Source organism: Chiroxiphia lanceolata, chromosome 22 (genome assembly GCF_009829145.1).
Source record: "Chiroxiphia lanceolata isolate bChiLan1 chromosome 22, bChiLan1.pri, whole genome shotgun sequence".
Taxonomy (NCBI): Eukaryota; Metazoa; Chordata; class Aves; order Passeriformes; family Pipridae; genus Chiroxiphia; species Chiroxiphia lanceolata.
The window spans coordinates 5,589,563-5,606,721 of NC_045658.1; the positions used below are offsets into that span (position 1 = coordinate 5,589,563).

The window sequence follows — 17,159 nt, forward strand, 5'->3', positions numbered from 1 at the left end:
GGGAGGAAGGTGATGACTACACAAAACTCCAGAATTTTAAAAGTAAAAAATAAAATAAAAATCAAAGAGATCTTTCAAGGCGACCACAAGATGTGTAATTCCAGCTGCAAAAGCTCCCTACCACCAATTCCTAACAGTCTGACAGAATAAATTTAGGGAATTGCAGCGTGAAAGTCAAGGGCCAGACATTTATTCCAAGATCATATAATGAAGGAGAGCTTTTAATTTGATTCCAGCAAGTAATGAACTGCTCAGGGCATGGGAATATTTCTGCCTGGGCTCCTCCATCCAATGACTTGGGTAACAAAAAGATCAGGTACTGTTAGAAATGCTTAAAAAAACCCCACAAATCAGTAAAACCTACACAAAGGGGGATAAATCTCGTGGTACCAAAGGCAAGGAGACATAAAAATGTTGCAAGGGGGTCAGGGATTGCTCCCAGCTTCCCACAGATGGCACCTGGAATGGCTGGCAAGTCTTTTCTCCCAATCCAGGGGACTCAAGAGAAAAACTGCAATTGTGGAAGTTTTGGGTTTTTAAACACAACCAATCCTCAGGGGAGGGAAAAAAAAAAAGCAGCATGTCCAGGGTTTGACCAAAGGGGGTTTTGTTTCTGCAAACAAGAGACCCACCTTCAGGTGCTCAGGTGCAGCTCAAGGCCAACTTCTTGCCAGGGAATAAAAAGCTTTTTCTTCACCATCTCTGGCTGTTTTTCTCTGAGCTTGGAGAGGTCACAGAAGGTGCAAACACACCCCACCCAAGGTCTCCTTGCCTTTGTCTTGGTTTTTGTGGAGAAAGAACTTCCAGAAGAGAAGATAACCATGGACAACCAACAGAAGGTGCTGTCTGGTAATGGCAGGAAAAGGCATGGCAAGGACACAAAGAGGTTTGAGAGGTGCAACCTCCTCCTCCTGCCTTGGAGAAAAAAAAACATGAGCCATCCCAAAAATCCCAGCCCTGCAGGAGAGCCATGGCACTGCCCTCCTCCCCAGCACCCCCCCAGACCCCACTTGTCTCTAGGATTAAGCACATACGAGAGGTAAATGAAAAAATAGTTATAAATAAGATTTGGTAAACCCATAAAATAATAATAATAATAATAAAAAAAACCATAATCAAAGGGTTTATAAATACACTTAAAATCCAGCCTTTTCCAAATCCCATCCTCACACACCCTGACTCCTTCCCTTCCTCACATCAGGAAGAACTGCTTTAAGATTTCTTTAGCAAAGAGCTGTTCTGCTGATTTTGGTAATTCCTACCTATTGCAGACAATTGGTCACATTTATTGGTGCTCTGAGCTGTTGGCTCATGGGTTGACAGGACATTTTTGCTTAAAATTCAAGATACCAAGAAGCTTGAGAGAGAGAGAGAGAGAGAGAGAAAATCTGAAAGGGGAAATAAGACAGTTTCAAAACATTCTTAGACACATGAGGTAATTATTTATTTGGGCTCTTGAGAATAATTAAAATAAGACTATACAGTGAGTGCAGAGCTTTTATCCCTGCTACCACCTTGGACAGTTGTAGCATTGACAGTGTGTCAATTCTGAAAGGCACAGCCAAGTTTGCCTCTGCTGAAACAAAGCTGTTGGGTAAACTGGTAAAATTCAAGCAGGAGGGAGAAAAATCGAGCAAACTCAATTTAAAAAAAAATAAAAAAATAAAAAAGAAGTAATTTCAGACAGACTTTTGAACTTCAGTGTTTACCCACAGTGCTGGAAGCCTGTGAACAAACAGCAATATTTCATTTATCAGTCACCTGAAGGGGAACAGTGATGAACTCACAGCTAAAAAAAGCTTCCAGAATCCCAGATGAATTTTGGGTTTGGCTTTTGGTGGCGATGGTGGTTTGTTGGGTTTTTTTCAAGAGTGAACAGTGGAACAATTTGAAGGGTTAATTCAGGCAGTGACACTTCAGATGGATTATCAGCTGACTCTGAGGAAGCTGGTTTGTCACTGAGACTCCTTTGCCTTTTTCCCTTCCCAAGGGCTGGGGTTGCCTCAAGCCCCACAGCCTGAGGAATGCAGAGATTTTGGAACACACACTCAACTCTCTCCATTGGTGGGTGCAGTTTTATTATCATTTCACCAGTGGCCCCTTGTGATCAGAAGGAACTATTACAACTTTCCAAAAGAACATCTCCCAGAATGAAAATCTGTAAGTGAACAAATCCCAAACAACCCTGGAGATGGGTATTCCCACTAGAGGCTGATTCCAAGGCTTTTTTTTCCTTGCTAAGGGCCAACAGCTGCACTTCTTGTAGCCCAAATAAAACCTTCAATGACACTGTGACAATTTGGACAACACATTTAACACACTGTGGTGTTATGTTCCCACTCATCTAATCACTACTGACTAGATATGCAATGATGGTCATTCTAGTTGGAAAAAAAAAGAAACCAGCAATTTTCTGTAGCATCAAATGTTCACATTGACCAAACCCTTCCCAAGTCCACGTGGAACCCCTACTTGAATCACTGAACACCTGGACAGACTCTTCCCTACCGAAAATAAAACGATATGCAGAGAGAATGGCAGAGTTTTAAAAATTGTACAGTGAAGTAAAAAGCCTTATTTGCTCGAGATTTTCAAATCTCCAACGACAGATGGAGGACTGCTATAAAAAAAAAAAAAATATCAAAGCACTAGAAATGTAGTGTCTCATCAATAATGCTTCGACTTGTGAGAAACTACCAGAAGAGCAGCAGGAGTTTCTGCCTAACCCAAACTAACTCCAACTCCCCACGAGAAAAAAAAAAAAAAAAAGAGTCCCACCACTCGTCCTGCCAAACTACCGCTAGAATTTTGGTCTTGGGGGGGGTTTTTATTTTGCTCTCCTCCTCCTCCTCCTCCTCACTCCTGGGCTATGCTCCTCAGGACATACTTCACTGTGTAGGCAAAGGCTGCGAAGCCCACGATGACAAACAAGTTCGCCAGAGCTCCGCCCAGGAGTCCATGGTTGCGGTTGGGCTGCTGGAGCCCGGGGGGGTTGGCGGGGCCCAGGGCCACGTGCCCGTTGAGGAGGGGGAGCCCGTTCTGACCGTAGTGCGCGTCCCCGTCGGGCACCACGTCGGGCAGAGGCAGGGAGGGGGGTCTGCTGTTGAGCTCTTCTTGTGCTTTCTGTTTTTGTTTGATCTCCTGGAGAGGGAGAAAGGCAAAAAAAAGAGAGAGAGAGAGAGAGAGAGAGGCCTGAGGGGTTGGAAGCGAAAGCTGGTAGAGGTTTGGGTGTTCTGAAAGGACTGGAAGTGGAAGTCGTGGAGCTTTGGGTGTTCTGAAAGGACTGGAAGTGGAAGTCATGGAGCTTTGGGTGTTCTGAAAGGATTGGAAGTGGAAGTCACGGAGCTTTGGGTGCTCTGAAAGGATTGCAAGTGAAATTCGTGGAGCTTTGGGTGCTCTGAAAGGATTGCAAGTTAAAGTCATAAAGCTTTGGGTGTTCTGAAAGGATTGCAAGTGAAAGTCCTGAAGCTTTGGGTGTTCTGAAAGGACTGGAAGTGGAAGTCATGGAGCTTTGGGTGTTCTGAAAGGATTGCAAGTGAGAAGCTTTGGGTGTTCTGCAAGTCATGGAGCTTTGGGTGTTCTGAAAGTCATGGAGCTTTGGGTGTTCTGAAAGTCATGGAGCTTTGGGTGTTCTGAAAGTCATGGAGCTTTGGGTGTTCTGAAAGTCATGGAGCTTTGGGTGTTCTGAAAGTCATGGAGCTTTGGGTGTTCTGAAAGTCATGGAGCTTTGGGTGTTCTGAAAGTCATGGAGCTTTGGGTGTTCTGAAAGTCATGGAGCTTTGGGTGTTCTGAAAGTCATGGAGCTTTGGGTGTTCTGAAAGTCATGGAGCTTTGGGTGTTCTGAAAGTCATGGAGCTTTGGGTGTTCTGAAAGTCATGGAGCTTTGGGTGTTCTGAAAGTCATGGAGCTTTGGGTGTTCTGAAAGTCATGGAGCTTTGGGTGTTCTGAAAGTCATGGAGCTTTGGGTGTTCTGAAAGTCATGGAGCTTTGGGTGTTCTGAAAGTCATGGAGCTTTGGGTGTTCTGAAATGATTTCAAGTCAAAGTCATGGAGCTTCATGTGTTCTGAAAGGATTTCAAGTGAGAAGCTTTGGGTGTTCTGAAAGGATTGCAAGTGAAAGTTGTGAAGCTTTGGGTGCTCTGAAAGCCAGGAAGCCTTGAGTGTTCTGAAAGGATTGCAAGTCAAAGTCATGGAGCTTTGGGTGCTCTGAAAGGATTGCAAGTGAAAGTCATAAAGCTCTGAATGTCCTGAAAGGATTTCAAGTGAAAGTCATGGAGCTGTGGGTGTTCTGAAAGGATTTCAAGTGAGAAGCTTTGGGTGTTCTGAAAGGATTTCAAGTGAAATTCATGGAGCTCTGGATGTCCTGAAAGGATTGCAAGTCGAAGTCATGGAGCTGTGGGTGTTCTGAAAGGATTTCAAGTGAGAAGCTCTTGTCTATCTTTTCCCCACTCTCCTGTGTGCAATAATTAAGACCTTTTAAAAGGCTTCCAGGATTGACACAGCCTGGGAAAAATCCTGAACAATTAGTTTGCTACATAGAGAAGCTGAACAACTCCAGAAAACCCAAATATTGTAGGGCTGAATTCCCTTACCTCCACCACTTCAGGGAAGAGCTCACAGAAGACTTTATCTTTTAAATTAAATGCTAAGCTTTGTGCAGCGAGTTGTCTTTTCTGTGGAGGAAACAAAAACATCAGCAGCAGCTGCAGAGAAATTCATTTGCTCCAATCCAACAGCTGATTTCCCCCAAGAAGGGTGCAAACCACCAGCCAACTTTATCATTTACAGCATCACACCTGTGAACATTACTCACTACAACACCTTTATAGACATAAATATGTTCTCAATTCTTCAGCCTGTGGGATTAGGGGGTTGTGTCAGTGTGACTGCTTGGCTGGCACATCCAGAGGAAGGAAGGAGGGACAAAATCCCAACCACACTGTTTATTTCTGAGATACCAAAATTCCTGCTGTTTTGCCATTTGCCAAAGCTGCCCCAAGGTCCCTGACACCCCCTGAACTCACTGTGAACTCAGATGTCTCTATGCTGCCCAGTGTGGGGCCTTTTTCCACCATAAAACTAAGGAGGCCTGTCAGGATTGTGGAGACTGACCACGCTGGATTCCACGTGTCCGGGTGGAAATCAGTGATGGAGAGACACAACCTTCAAAAAAAAAACACAGCCAAGAGGTTTGGGTTTGCCATTAAAATCATCACACAATTAGGCACAGTGCTGAAAGGGTGTTAATTGCTTAAGTGGTAGAGGAAAGGTCCTTACCTTGTGTTACACTTAAACCTTCCATTAGGTGTAATCATATAAATACTAGGAGGTTTAAAAGGGAATTCTCGGGGGAATATTAGTTTCCCATGATAATAGCCACCTGCATTACACAGAGAGAGGAATTACTTGTTTTGCATGAAGATTAAATCCTAAACTGCTACTCAAAATGGGCCAAATAAACCCCTTGGCTTGTCTCCTTCTCCCCCTCTCACTGAGATCAAATTCTTCATCTTGTGCCTCTAAAACTAGGGAATAATAACCCAAACTTGCACCAGATTTACTATGGAGGCAATTCTCTCACATTCTCTCTTACAAACAGTAGTTGCTGCTGTCAAGTCTGGAATACACTGAAGGAAAACCAGCCAAACTGTATTTAATACAACAAAATGGGTTATTTTTCCCAGAAGCTGAGTGCAAACACAACCCTGTGAAGAATCCCAGTCAAAAAAAGCATTTCTGAGAGGCTCCAGAGGACACTGTGACTACAACAAATTAACAAGGCTTTTACATTTGGAGCTTTCTCCAGAGAAATTCATAAAGAGAATTTTTACATCTCAGCTCACCGAGAACATTTCTGTGCTAACAAAATGGGACTTTTTCAAATTATCTTTTGCCACACGCTCTCTAAAGTGAGCTGTCTGCTCCAAAATCTTTAAGAGGAAGATCTCTGTCTTCATCTTCACCTCAATTTTATTTTATTAAACCCCTTGCTAACAGAAACATTCCTGACAGCAGTATCACCACCTCTTTTCAACCAGTTTTCCCACAGACTGCACTGACAGATCCTGGAGCTATTTTTAGTTGTATTTTGCCCATTTAAACCACCATTTAATCACTAAATACTGCAAACAAAACACATGGGTTTTACCTTCATAGGGTGTCATTTCAGGTCCCCTCACAACATAGTGCCTGGGAAAAGAAGGGAATGGAAACACTGTGGATCCAGCACAGAATCAGCCCCCAATATCCCTAAAAAAATGAGGATCTAATCATCCAGCCCAAGCTTCCCATGCTGAGGAGTGAGGGAGTTGGACTCGACGACCTGGAAAATCTTGTTCTCTCTCCACGAGTGATTCCAATTCCCATTCCCACTCTTACCATTCCAGGATATTGGATGGGAGGGGCTCTGCACAGATGTAAGGCACTGGATCTTTCTTAATTCTCAGGTAGTCTTGTTTAAGCCTCTGGGTTGCTGTGGTTGGTGCCCTCTTATTACTGTTGTTGCTCATCTAATTAAAAAAAATATATAAATACAGTGTTAGTAGACACAGAGCTACAGTCACTCCTGGGACACTGCTCCAGGTTTTTGCACAATCCACTTTATATTTAAAATATAAATTGAATAACCTTCACTTTTTTAAGTGGCAAGATCTTAACTGACACAGTCCCAAGAGACATCTGTACTGGATGATCCTTCCAGCTTGGGATATTCTGTCCTAAAGGTCTTTTTGAGTAACTGATTTCCCTGTTCAGCTTTGATATCTACTCTGTAAATTTACATGTTTTAAATTCATCTGGTGTTTCTACACGTCCAGTTATCTAAAAAAACAACAACAAACCACAATAATCTCGTTGCTGACTTGGGGGGGGGGAAGGACTTGGAATTAAATTTGCTCCTGCTAAGGACTGAATTTCCAGAAGGGAACTCCTGAGCCAGATTATTCTCTCCCAGACAAATAAAACCCCTTCCAAAGGGAGACAAGTCAGTGTGAGGGGAGGAAATCCCACAGTGTTTACAAGACAAAGAAAGAATTAGCCCTTATAATGCACCTACAGAACACACTAATTAACAACTGCTGTTTGACTCACTTTCCCCTGAGAACTTTAGGGAATTACTTGGCTTTAAACATGGAATAAAAAGGAAAGACTTTACAAACAGAGATAAGACAATGCCCACAATGTGACACGAAATATATGTTAAAATTCCTACAACCCTTTCTATTCCTTCTGTGCAAACATGCAGCCAAGTAAAATTTATTAAAGAAACAACATTTAAACCACGAGCAACAGTTGTACGTGGTCAAATATTCCACCCCTACTCAGAATAAACCCTTTAACCTGCCTTTTGTCAGAACTGCTTGAAACATCAGAGCATTTTTTTTTTTTTGAAGCCACCACCTCCCGAAATCATAAAATTCAGAACCTTTCCCCAAAGGAGCCAGCTCTGACTTTAAAAGAAATAATTAAATAATATCTTTTTACTTCGACACGATTATTTGTTCTGATGTTTTTCAGTAATAAATCGAAGTAGTAGTAGTAGCAGTAATAATAATTTGAAATAAGCCCTCAGTACCTGATAATAATATTAATAATAATTTGAAATGAGCCCTCAGTACGTGATAACAATAACAATATTATTAATAATAATATATTATTATTACTAATGATAATTTGAAATAAGCCCTCGGTACGTGCTGCGAAAACACACTGAAACATTTTAACGCTTTAAGTGCGGTCACTGGCATTTTAACGCGCCTCAAAGCCTTACCTGGAAGAACACTTGTATCTTAAACACGGAAAATAAATGGCTACGACCGCAAAGGCAATTTCTCACCTGGGCAATACAACCGGACGAGGAAAAGTGAAGGAAGAAAGAAGACAAGGGGGGGAAGGCAGGCACGGAGGGACACAGGGAAGGAGGAGAGAGGGAGGGAGGGACTGAGGGACGGAGGGACTGAGGGAGGGAGGGAGAAGGAGAGAGAGGGGCTGAGGGACAGACAGAGGGAGGGGGGAAGAGGCAGCCAGCCGGTCCCGCCGGGGGCAGCCCCCGCTCACCTCTCCGTGCCCGCCAGGCCCCGGGCGGCCCCTCCTGCCGGCGGGCGGAGGGAGGGACGCGGGCAGCGGGCGGTCGGGCCGCGATGGCGGCGGCGCGGGCGGGGCGGGCAGGGCCGGCCGGGGTCCCCTCACGGCTCCGAGCCAAGATGGCGGCGCGGGCGGCACTTCCGGGAAGAAGCCGCGACGCGTCCGGGGCGCGCGGCCACTTCCGCTTCCGGTGTCGCCATGGCGGGCGCGGGGCCGTGAGGGGGGCCCGGGGCTGGGCCGGCCCGAACCCCGCTGCGAACGCGGCGTCACCGCACAAAGCCGCACGAACACAGAATGTGCTGAGTTAGAAGGGACCTACAAGGCTCACAGTCCAACCCCTGGCCCTACACGGGCACCCCCACAAGTCCCACCACCCAACAGTCCCACCACCCAACAGTCCCACCACTGAACAGTCCCACCACCCAACAGTCCCACCACCCAGCAATCCCGCCCTGTCCCCTGAGGGCGTTGCCCAAACGCCCCCTGAGCTCTGGCAGCCCAGGAGCCACGACAAAGCCAATCGCGATTAAATAAATAGCGATAAAACATGCCCCGTGTAATTAGACATGGCTGTTCCATTACGACTTTACAGAATCAGGGGATATCCCGAGTGGGGAGGGAACCCCAGAGGAGCATCGAGGGCCAGCTCGTTGTCGTGCTTTGGAGGGATCGAGGCATTGTCTTACCTTTTTTTTTTTTCCCCCGAGGAATTGGCACGTAGTGCCAGGACAAGGGGGAACGGCCTCAAACTAACAGAGAACAGGGTTAAATGAAATATTGGGAAGCAATTCCTCCCTGGGAGGGTGGGGAGGCCCTGGCACAAGGTGTCCAGAGAAGCTGTGGCTACCCCTGGATCCCTGGAAGTGTCCAAGGCCAGGTTGGAGCAACCTGGGCTAGTGGAAGGTGTCCCTGCCCATGGCAGGGGATGGAAAGAGATGGTCTTTAAGGTCTCTTCCAACCCAAACCATTCTATGATTCTGTTTCCTCACTGAATTTACCCCAAATAAAGGCAGAATTTTTTCTTACTGCTCCAAAAAAATTCAGGCATTTTCCATGTGAGTAATTCCTGCAGTGCCCACGGTGCTCGAGTGCTCCCCGGTACCCAACAGAGGGCACTGGCAGCCCACGTAATTTTCGAGTTCTTGGTTAATAAAACTGGCTTCAGTCTCCAAATCTGTTGTCTAGATTTGCTCTCCTGCCATGGGGTTGGGGAAGGTTAAATCAACAGCAGGAAGGAAAAATAAATAAATGGCTGTGATGTCATTACCTGTAAGTGAAAATCGAAACCATGCATACGTTTTAAGTTTCAGTTTCTTTCTACAATGAGGACTGGAAAATATTGTGTCCTCAGACATCTCACTCAAGGATGTCTGTTTAATTGTAGTGGGATAATATATTTGATTAATTTGGTTGATAATTCCAAGGTCAGGGTGGACGGAGCTCGGAGCAACCTGCTCTAGTGGAAGGTGGTAGGATTGGAATGAGATGATCTTTAAGGTCCCTTCTGACTCAAACCGTGCTGTGATTCTACGATTTTAGCATTTTCAGCTTGCTGAGAGCTGTAAACATTTTAATTTCACGGTAGTTTCATTTTGAATGTGTCCTATTTTCCCTGATTCCCTCAGACTTCGGTCACAATAACGGGATATTTCATACACAGCGTTCACAAGTCCCACCTGTGGCCACATCAGATCTCTTTGATTTAGCGAAGTTTATCAAACCAAATCCTTTTCTTTGAGCTGTTTTGACTTTGAAGCCATGAAATGTTTTAAGGAAAAACGTTTTGCTTCAAAACCAGAAGCAATAGTTGATCTGTTTGGTTTTAATCTCTTACACTGATTCATCCTCCTGTCTAATCTTATATGAGCTCACAGTTTACAAATATTTTGCAGAACAGGAGGAAGTCTTTATTTTAAATTATTATTATTATTATACTTCAAGAATTCAAGCCCTGTATAAAACAAGGTATTGTTGGAATGCTCTATTAGCTACATATATTTCAGCTAATAAATTCCCCGGGGCAGCTCATGCAGGATAACACTAATTTTATACCCTTTGACCTGAGGACCTGTTTTTAACTCAGCCACACCATTTTGTCTATTTTGTGTGTGTGTGTGTGTTTACACTGGAATTCCTACTAAGTCTGGAAATATGAGAAACGTGAACCTGGAGACTGAAGCAAAGGATGCTGAGGGGATTCCAGAGCTCCCACTTAACACCTCTGGCATTGTCCCTGATGTTCCCCAAGCCCAGAGCATTTCATGCACAAGTGTGTTGTCATTAACATTCCATTAATCCCTCTGGTATGTTCTTCTCCACACTAATGACAGCCTGGAATGACACTTTGCTCTCACAGTAGTTTCTTTCTTGCCAGTTGTTTTCCAACATGCAAATGAATCACACACTTCAGAACTTCCTCTCTGTGAAGTGTCTTTGCGGGGGACTGTTGTCGTGTCTTGAAGGCATATTTAAAACCTGGCCTTGGGAAGTCACTACAAGTTCCATATTTATGTTTTTAAATCATTAGGTGCTCCAAGTAAATAAGTACCTACTGTTAAATTGATTTGGAAGGTGATTTACTCTAGGACTGAGACAAGGGAGACAGTTCTCCAACTCATAAAGTTGTTGTTTTAATTGGATATCAGCCTGTCAGCAGGATCATGAGGGTGGTTGCAGGACATGAAAACATCTTTATATGCATCTTTATATAAATTTTTATATGTATTATTGTTCAAAAATCCATAACTGCCTGACTTTTGCACCTTTCATTGTAACTGTAATGAAAGCATTGCAGATTTTCAGGACAGGTACAAAGAAGAGGAACCAGAATTCGTTTCATGTGTGGTTTCTATACACAGAATTAGGATCAGAATTCTATTTGGGGGTGCCTTTGAGAAGTCCTTGGCTGCAGCATCTCCATCAAATGAAAGCAGAGCTTCCTGGCCCACTCCACACGTGAGGACTTTGAGGCCGACCTTGGGGGATGAAGAAATAATTTGGGAAAGAAAACACAGCCTAAGGAATATGGGGTGGGGGTTACTCAATATGGTAAAGCAATAAAACCCCTCAGGAGGATAAAAGAGCCAAAAACAAGGAAGAGAAATAAAGAGAAAACACCTCTAAATTGCCTTTTGGGGCAAAGATTAAAAGACAGCCAACCTAGCAGCACTTTAGGAGAAAATCAACATCAAAAAAATCCATCAAGGAAATGGCACTGCTTTGGGATGGGAAAGGAGCAAGATGTTTTAATGCAAATGCCATTGCTCATAGTTTAGACCTGGAAGTGATGCAGGTGCTCCAATGGAATCTTGTCCAGTAAATGTGGCAACGCTGCAGCTGCTGCTTGGATTGTCCAGAAAGAGAGAAAATGTTGGGGGAACAGCCCGAGGCTGCTCAGAGCTGGGGGGTGCTGATGAGATGGAGGGTTCCTGTGTCCCAAAAAGACATGGGATGTATCCTTGGGGAAGCAATTTCATAGATTCACGGAATATCCTGAGTTAGAAGGGACTCACAAGGATCAGTGTCCAACTCCTGGGCCTGCACAGGGCACCCCAACAATCTCCAGGCTTAAGCAGTGAAAAAATTGAGGAATTTTACTTCTTCCCTGAATACAGAGAACTACTCCTTAGGCCTTTCACTAGTTTTCCAGTCCCTACAGCCTGTGGAATTGGAAAATCAGTCAGTTATAATGTGTTCTCTTATTTTACACGTCCCTGACGTGGATCCCAGTGAGACTACTGATCTGCTCATCTTCTTTGCTGTCTGAAGCCACCAGCTGGCACCACACAAATATTTTGGAGGTGCCAAGGCAGAATTTTCTTGCTGTGAAGAGGATTTTCCTGCCTACAGGCACGAGCTGCCTGAAAGAAATCATTGCCCAGGGAATAAATGCAGGAGCATGGTCTGATCTCTCCTGCCTGACAACCTCCTGGAACAGGGGCCTCAGGGAATGGAAGGTGCCAGACAAATCCTGCCCTAAAACACATCCAGGATGCAGAGCAAGCCAAAGCCAGAGGGCTCAGTAAAGAAGGAGGTCTGGGAGGGCTACCCCAAGCAGGGGTGGAGGTTGCCAAGCATGCTGAAGGTCAGAGTGAGATGGGACAGAGGGAAAGGGGCTTGGATGGAACACAGAAGGAGAGAAGAAATCAGGGGAAAAAAAATCCTCAAGGGCCTCAGAACGAAGGGGACGTGGTGACCTTGATCCCAGAGGTGTCAGGCACGGGACTGAACCTTTGCAGAGCCACAGGGAAGGAAAGAATGAATCTTTAGGATGTTGTTAAGGAAGAACAGTCACCTGGAAGAATTTATGCCGTGAGTAAGAGGTGATTTAGCTGAGACATCTTCTCTCGCTGGGCAAGGGAGCAGCATTTATGAGCCTTGCTGTTGGCAGCGTTGCCACAGCTGCAAGTTGCTCAGTGATGCTGGAGAAGCCATTTTTTATTTATTCCACATAAAAAACATGTGCCAGACACTGTTCTCTGAGAGGCCTTCTTTAGGAGTTTGGGTTGTGCTGTATTTAAGCATTAATAAATATTGCTGGAGTGTATTTACTCTTAATTTTTAAAGAGTATGTCTTCATTTTGGGGGGTGCAAATCTTTCACGAGTTCAAGGGGTTTTTTTCTTTTTTGGGAGGGGCTTTCAACGGAAGAAAGTTGGAATTGTGAACCTGATTAAAGGCAGAAGGATATTTGCTGTTCAGTCTTCTCTGGAAGGAATTCCTGGCTGGGAGGGTGGGGAGGCCCTGGCACAGGTTGCCCAGAGAAGCTGTGGTTGCCCCTGGATCCCTGGAAGTGTCCAAGGCCAGGTTGGACAGGGCTTGGAGCAACCTGGGCTGGTGGAAGGTGTCCCTGCCCATGGCAGGGGGTGGCACTGGATGAGCTTTAAGCTCCTTTAAGGTCCTTCCAACCCAACCCATTCCATGATTCCATAATGACTCTCCATCCCTGGTGCCTGAAGGTGCTGCAGTTGTCCCCACCTGTGTGCAGGTGAGAGCAGAGACACTGAGGAACAAAACCACTGTCCCAGGGTCATGTTTGCTCTGACTGAGCCCACCTTTTCCACTCTCTGAGCTGGCCCTCAACCCAAGACACATCCTCAACCAATAAACCTTCCGAGACCTTTCTGTGAGAGTTCAGAACACGAATACAAATGTCTTGGCCAGATTTAGTTCAAGTAATTATATCCTGACTCCCTCAACTCCCTTCCAGTTTCAGGTGCATGTGGGATGCATCACTTCCAGGTCTAAACTATGAGCAATGGCATTTGCATTAAAACATCTTGCTCCTTTCCCATCCCAAAGCAGTGCCATTTCCTTGATGGATTTTTTTGATGTTGATTTTCTCCTAAAGTGCTGCTAGGTTAGTTGTCTTTTAATCTTTGCCCCAGAAGGCAATTTAGAGGTGTTTTCTCTTTATTTCTCTTCCTTGTTTTTGGCTCTTTTATCCTCCTGAGGGGTTTTATTACTTTACCACACTGAGTAATTTTCCTGCAATGATCCTTTTGGCACATTTGTTTCATAGTGTTACAGAAATATAGCATATTATTTTCTGGTAGAACTGTAGTAATTTCTAGAATTCTCCAAACCCTTTGATTCTGTGGGAAGTTGATCCTCATTATTTTTCTTAATGGGAACTGCTAAGTTGTTCATAAATTGCTTCACGTGGGTGATCACCTTGAGCTCCAGAGAAGGGCTGTGATGGTTCCTGAGTCTCACTGATTCATCCCTGATCACGAGGAAATTATTCAATTGTTTTGAAGCTCCATTTTTCTCCCTGTCTAAAGAAGGGATAATGTGATTTATCTGGCTTTACTGGGAGCGTTCACACTTAATCATTTGGTGTCACCAAGTTGGAGCTCTCTGGACTAAAGGTTCCACATCAGCAAGTGTCAAACGTGAATCATAACCTTTGTTTTCCATCAGCACTGCTGTGATGATAACAATCAGTGTTTATAGGACAAATTATTATTTCCAGACATCACATCACGGTGATTTAGTTCATTTTCTCTGGGTGGGGGAAGGCAGCAGGCCTGAGGTGACCCAAGTAAAATGCCAGGTAATTTAACCCTAAATGCTGCTAAAATCCCTGGGAAACTTGCTGAAAGCAGAGCATTTTTCCCTTTGATTTCCTCTCCTGGCTGAGGTGGGGCGTGACCTGCTCTGGGATGATTGACAAGGAGATGGGATGACATGGGACATAACCCTGGCCTGGCCCTGAGTCAGCAAGAGGAAAGGTCAGTCCTCTTCCTTATTATTCCACCTACACCAGATAAGGAGCTCCATCCCCAGGCTCCATTCCCAGATCCTGCCTTTCCCAGAGGATAATTGGAGCACAGCCCTCAGTGGCCTTGCAGTGACATCATCCTGAGGAGCAAGGACAGCTGGGGTGACATACCTTTGGCCTCACTGGTCCTCACTTTCCCCTGGAGCCTTTCCCTGCTCCCACGTGCTCTCCCATGGGATTTGCCATCCGTGTGATTACACTGCTCCTCACATCCCAAATGCCTGGCATTAGGACCTTATTAAGCCATTACCTGGCCCATGGATGGATCCCTTCAAAAGCCATCCTAATGGCTGTGGTTTCTTTATTGCCAAACTTCCTTTACCCAGGGAAAATCCATGCCCAGATCTCTCTCCAGATAAACAGTCTTCCCAGACATCAGCTGCAAAATCCTAGGATTAATTGTAGCAGGTTTTTGTGACAAAATATATTTTCCTGCTTGTTTCAAATGGAATGAATATTAGAATTGAAGAGGGAGAATTTAATCCCGTGGCTGAGCTGAGCAGTGGTTTGTTTCCCTCACAAAATGAGCCTCTTTGAATGGTCTGTTTGCTACATTTCTGTGACAAATGTGCCCCTGCCTTGACCTAAAAGAATCATTTCCAGTGCTGACAGGAGAAATCGAGCTTCAGAGATAAAATATTGCCTTTACAGAGCTTACTAAGCAACACAGAGCAGCTGCTAAACTCAGCCTGAGCTGTAAATCCTCCTCCTGGTCTGGTTTTTTTTTTCTTTCTGGCCACTAAATGCCACCAGAATTCTTGGATCAGAGTCCAGGAGCACATCCAGTCTTTTTTCCAGCCGGGCTCTGATCAGCCCAGGTGTGGATGAACAGAGTTCCCTCTGATGCAAGGTTTTGGAGAGGCTGCAGCCTTGCAGGAAGACACAGCTTTGGAGAACAAGAGAGCAGGTTTTGGAACTATTTTTGGAACTGTTGGTACAAATGATGCTTAGAATTTGCCAGCACAGTCTCTGGGCAATTTAATAATAAATACATATCAGAAAGAATATCAGAAATAAGAGCAAGGCAACCTGATTTTCTGTGGCACACACAACAACAGGATGATGTCCCATCTCACAGTGTACATGGAATATTCATGGCAGTGTATCCCAGAGGGTTTTCTGAGGGATGCTCAGGGCACGTTCTGAACTCTGTGATGCTTCAAAGAGAATCTGTTTTGTTCATCCCAACAGCTGCTGATCCCTCAAGTCAGAGTCAACAATTTTAGTGGGATAGAACAGGAAAAGCTGATGTTTGCTGCCAAAAGCTGCTGGAAGACTCCTGACAAAAATGCCAGGGATAAGGGGGAAAACCAGAGTATTTGATGTTAAGACCCTTTGCAAAATTAATACAAAATTAATACAAAATTAATACAAAATGCATCATTTGCATTGTAGGCCTGTTAGTGAGGAGTGAATGAATTCTCTCCAAGAGGAGACAGAATTCCAGAAAAAAATCTCAGCCCTCATGATGGGCATTCACTTCTGGAGCAAATTCAGTGGTTTGCATGGAAAACACAAATTACACGTGCTCCTGATCCACAGATCTTGGGCAAAGAGGCCTAGAAGTGAAAATAATCTCAAGATCTGCTGAGGAAGTGAGAAGAAAGTCTGTGACATTAAGCAATGGGCATTGCAAGGGGCTCATTGATAAGCTAAAGGCCAAAATATTTGGCACCTGATCCACCAGCACCCCTTACACACGTTGGGATTTATCTGCAGGGCTGTTAAATGCACCAAGAATTCCATCCCTGACACAGGAGCAGGTGCTGATCACCTCCAAGTGTGAGATGAGATCTAGGAATATCTCATAAAAACATATTTTTAAGTGCTGCAGGATGACTCCGAGCTGCCCCCGGTGCAATTAAGGAGCGGTATCACAGCACGACTCATCATCGTGGTGCTTACAGGGCAGTGACATCACCAGGGCTTTGTACAAACACCAATTAACCCTCTGGACAATGTGTCATTAGGGCTGTTTCACAGATGAAGCAACAGAGAGACAGCGAGAAAGATTTGTCCAAGGTTGCACAGCAAGGGAAGAGAAAAGTTCAAGAGTTTAAGGCTTCCAAGTTGGGGGTTTTTTTGTCCACGTTAGGCCAGACTCTCCTCCTGCCTCCTGCCAGAGTTTTGGGTTTATTGCCATTGTTTTTGTGGTTCTGGTGGGTAGGGAAAATTAAATATCTTCTTCTGCATTTGGTTTTCTTTTTGGTTGGGAATCTTTTTGGTCCTTTTTTTTCTTTAAATGTGCTGGAGACTGGTCAAAATCTCCTTGGCAAAAGGGAGACCCTCCAACAAACTAGATGTGGATTTAAAGAGCTGTGAAGAACTTGGAGACTTCTGCCCTTCTTTGGGGTAAATTCAGTGAGAAAACAGAATCATAGAATGGTTTGGGTTGGAAGGGACCTTAAAGACCATCTCATTCCACCCCTTGCCATGGGCAGGGACACCTTCCACTAGCCCAGGTTGCTCCAAGCTCCATCCAACCTGGCCTTGGACACTTCCAGGGATCCAGGGGCAGCCACAGCTTCTCTGAGCAACCTGTGCCAGGGTTCACCCTCACAGGGAAGGATTTCTTCTGTACATCTGCCCTAAATTTCCCTTCTTTCAGTTTGAACCCCTTCTCCTTTGTCCTGTCCCTCAAGTTCCTGATGAAGAGTCCCCGGGAACATTCCTAAGCCAAGCTCCTTCTGCTTCCAAACCGTTCCTGTTCCATAACTCCCGGGGGTTCTTTGGGGACTCCTTTGGAGGGTTTCTGTTCATGCTGAGCAGACAGGTCAGCCCAGGAATATTTGTGCT

At 44.9% G+C, this 17,159-nt stretch overlaps 1 protein-coding gene across 2 annotated transcripts; it reads right to left on the reverse strand.

Annotated features, from left to right (window-relative positions):
* Positions 1-1,422: 1,422 nt before the first annotated feature.
* Positions 1,423-8,181, reverse strand: UBE2J2 (ubiquitin conjugating enzyme E2 J2). 2 transcript variants are annotated; one of them, XM_032709112.1, is made up of 7 exons: positions 8,055-8,181; positions 6,378-6,508; positions 6,148-6,188; positions 5,277-5,379; positions 5,024-5,162; positions 4,592-4,672; positions 1,423-3,141 (listed from the first exon to the last, which is right to left on the reverse strand). In XM_032709112.1, exons 2-7 carry the CDS (start codon positions 6,506-6,508, stop codon positions 2,857-2,859), a joined length of 780 nt encoding a protein of 259 aa, XP_032565003.1. In that variant the 5' UTR covers positions 8,055-8,181; the 3' UTR covers positions 1,423-2,856. The 2 variants fall into 2 exon arrangements, with proteins under 2 accessions (XP_032565003.1, XP_032565004.1); XM_032709113.1 differs by lacking the exon at positions 8,055-8,181 and adding an exon at positions 7,768-7,893.
* Positions 8,182-17,159: the final 8,978 nt, after the last annotated feature.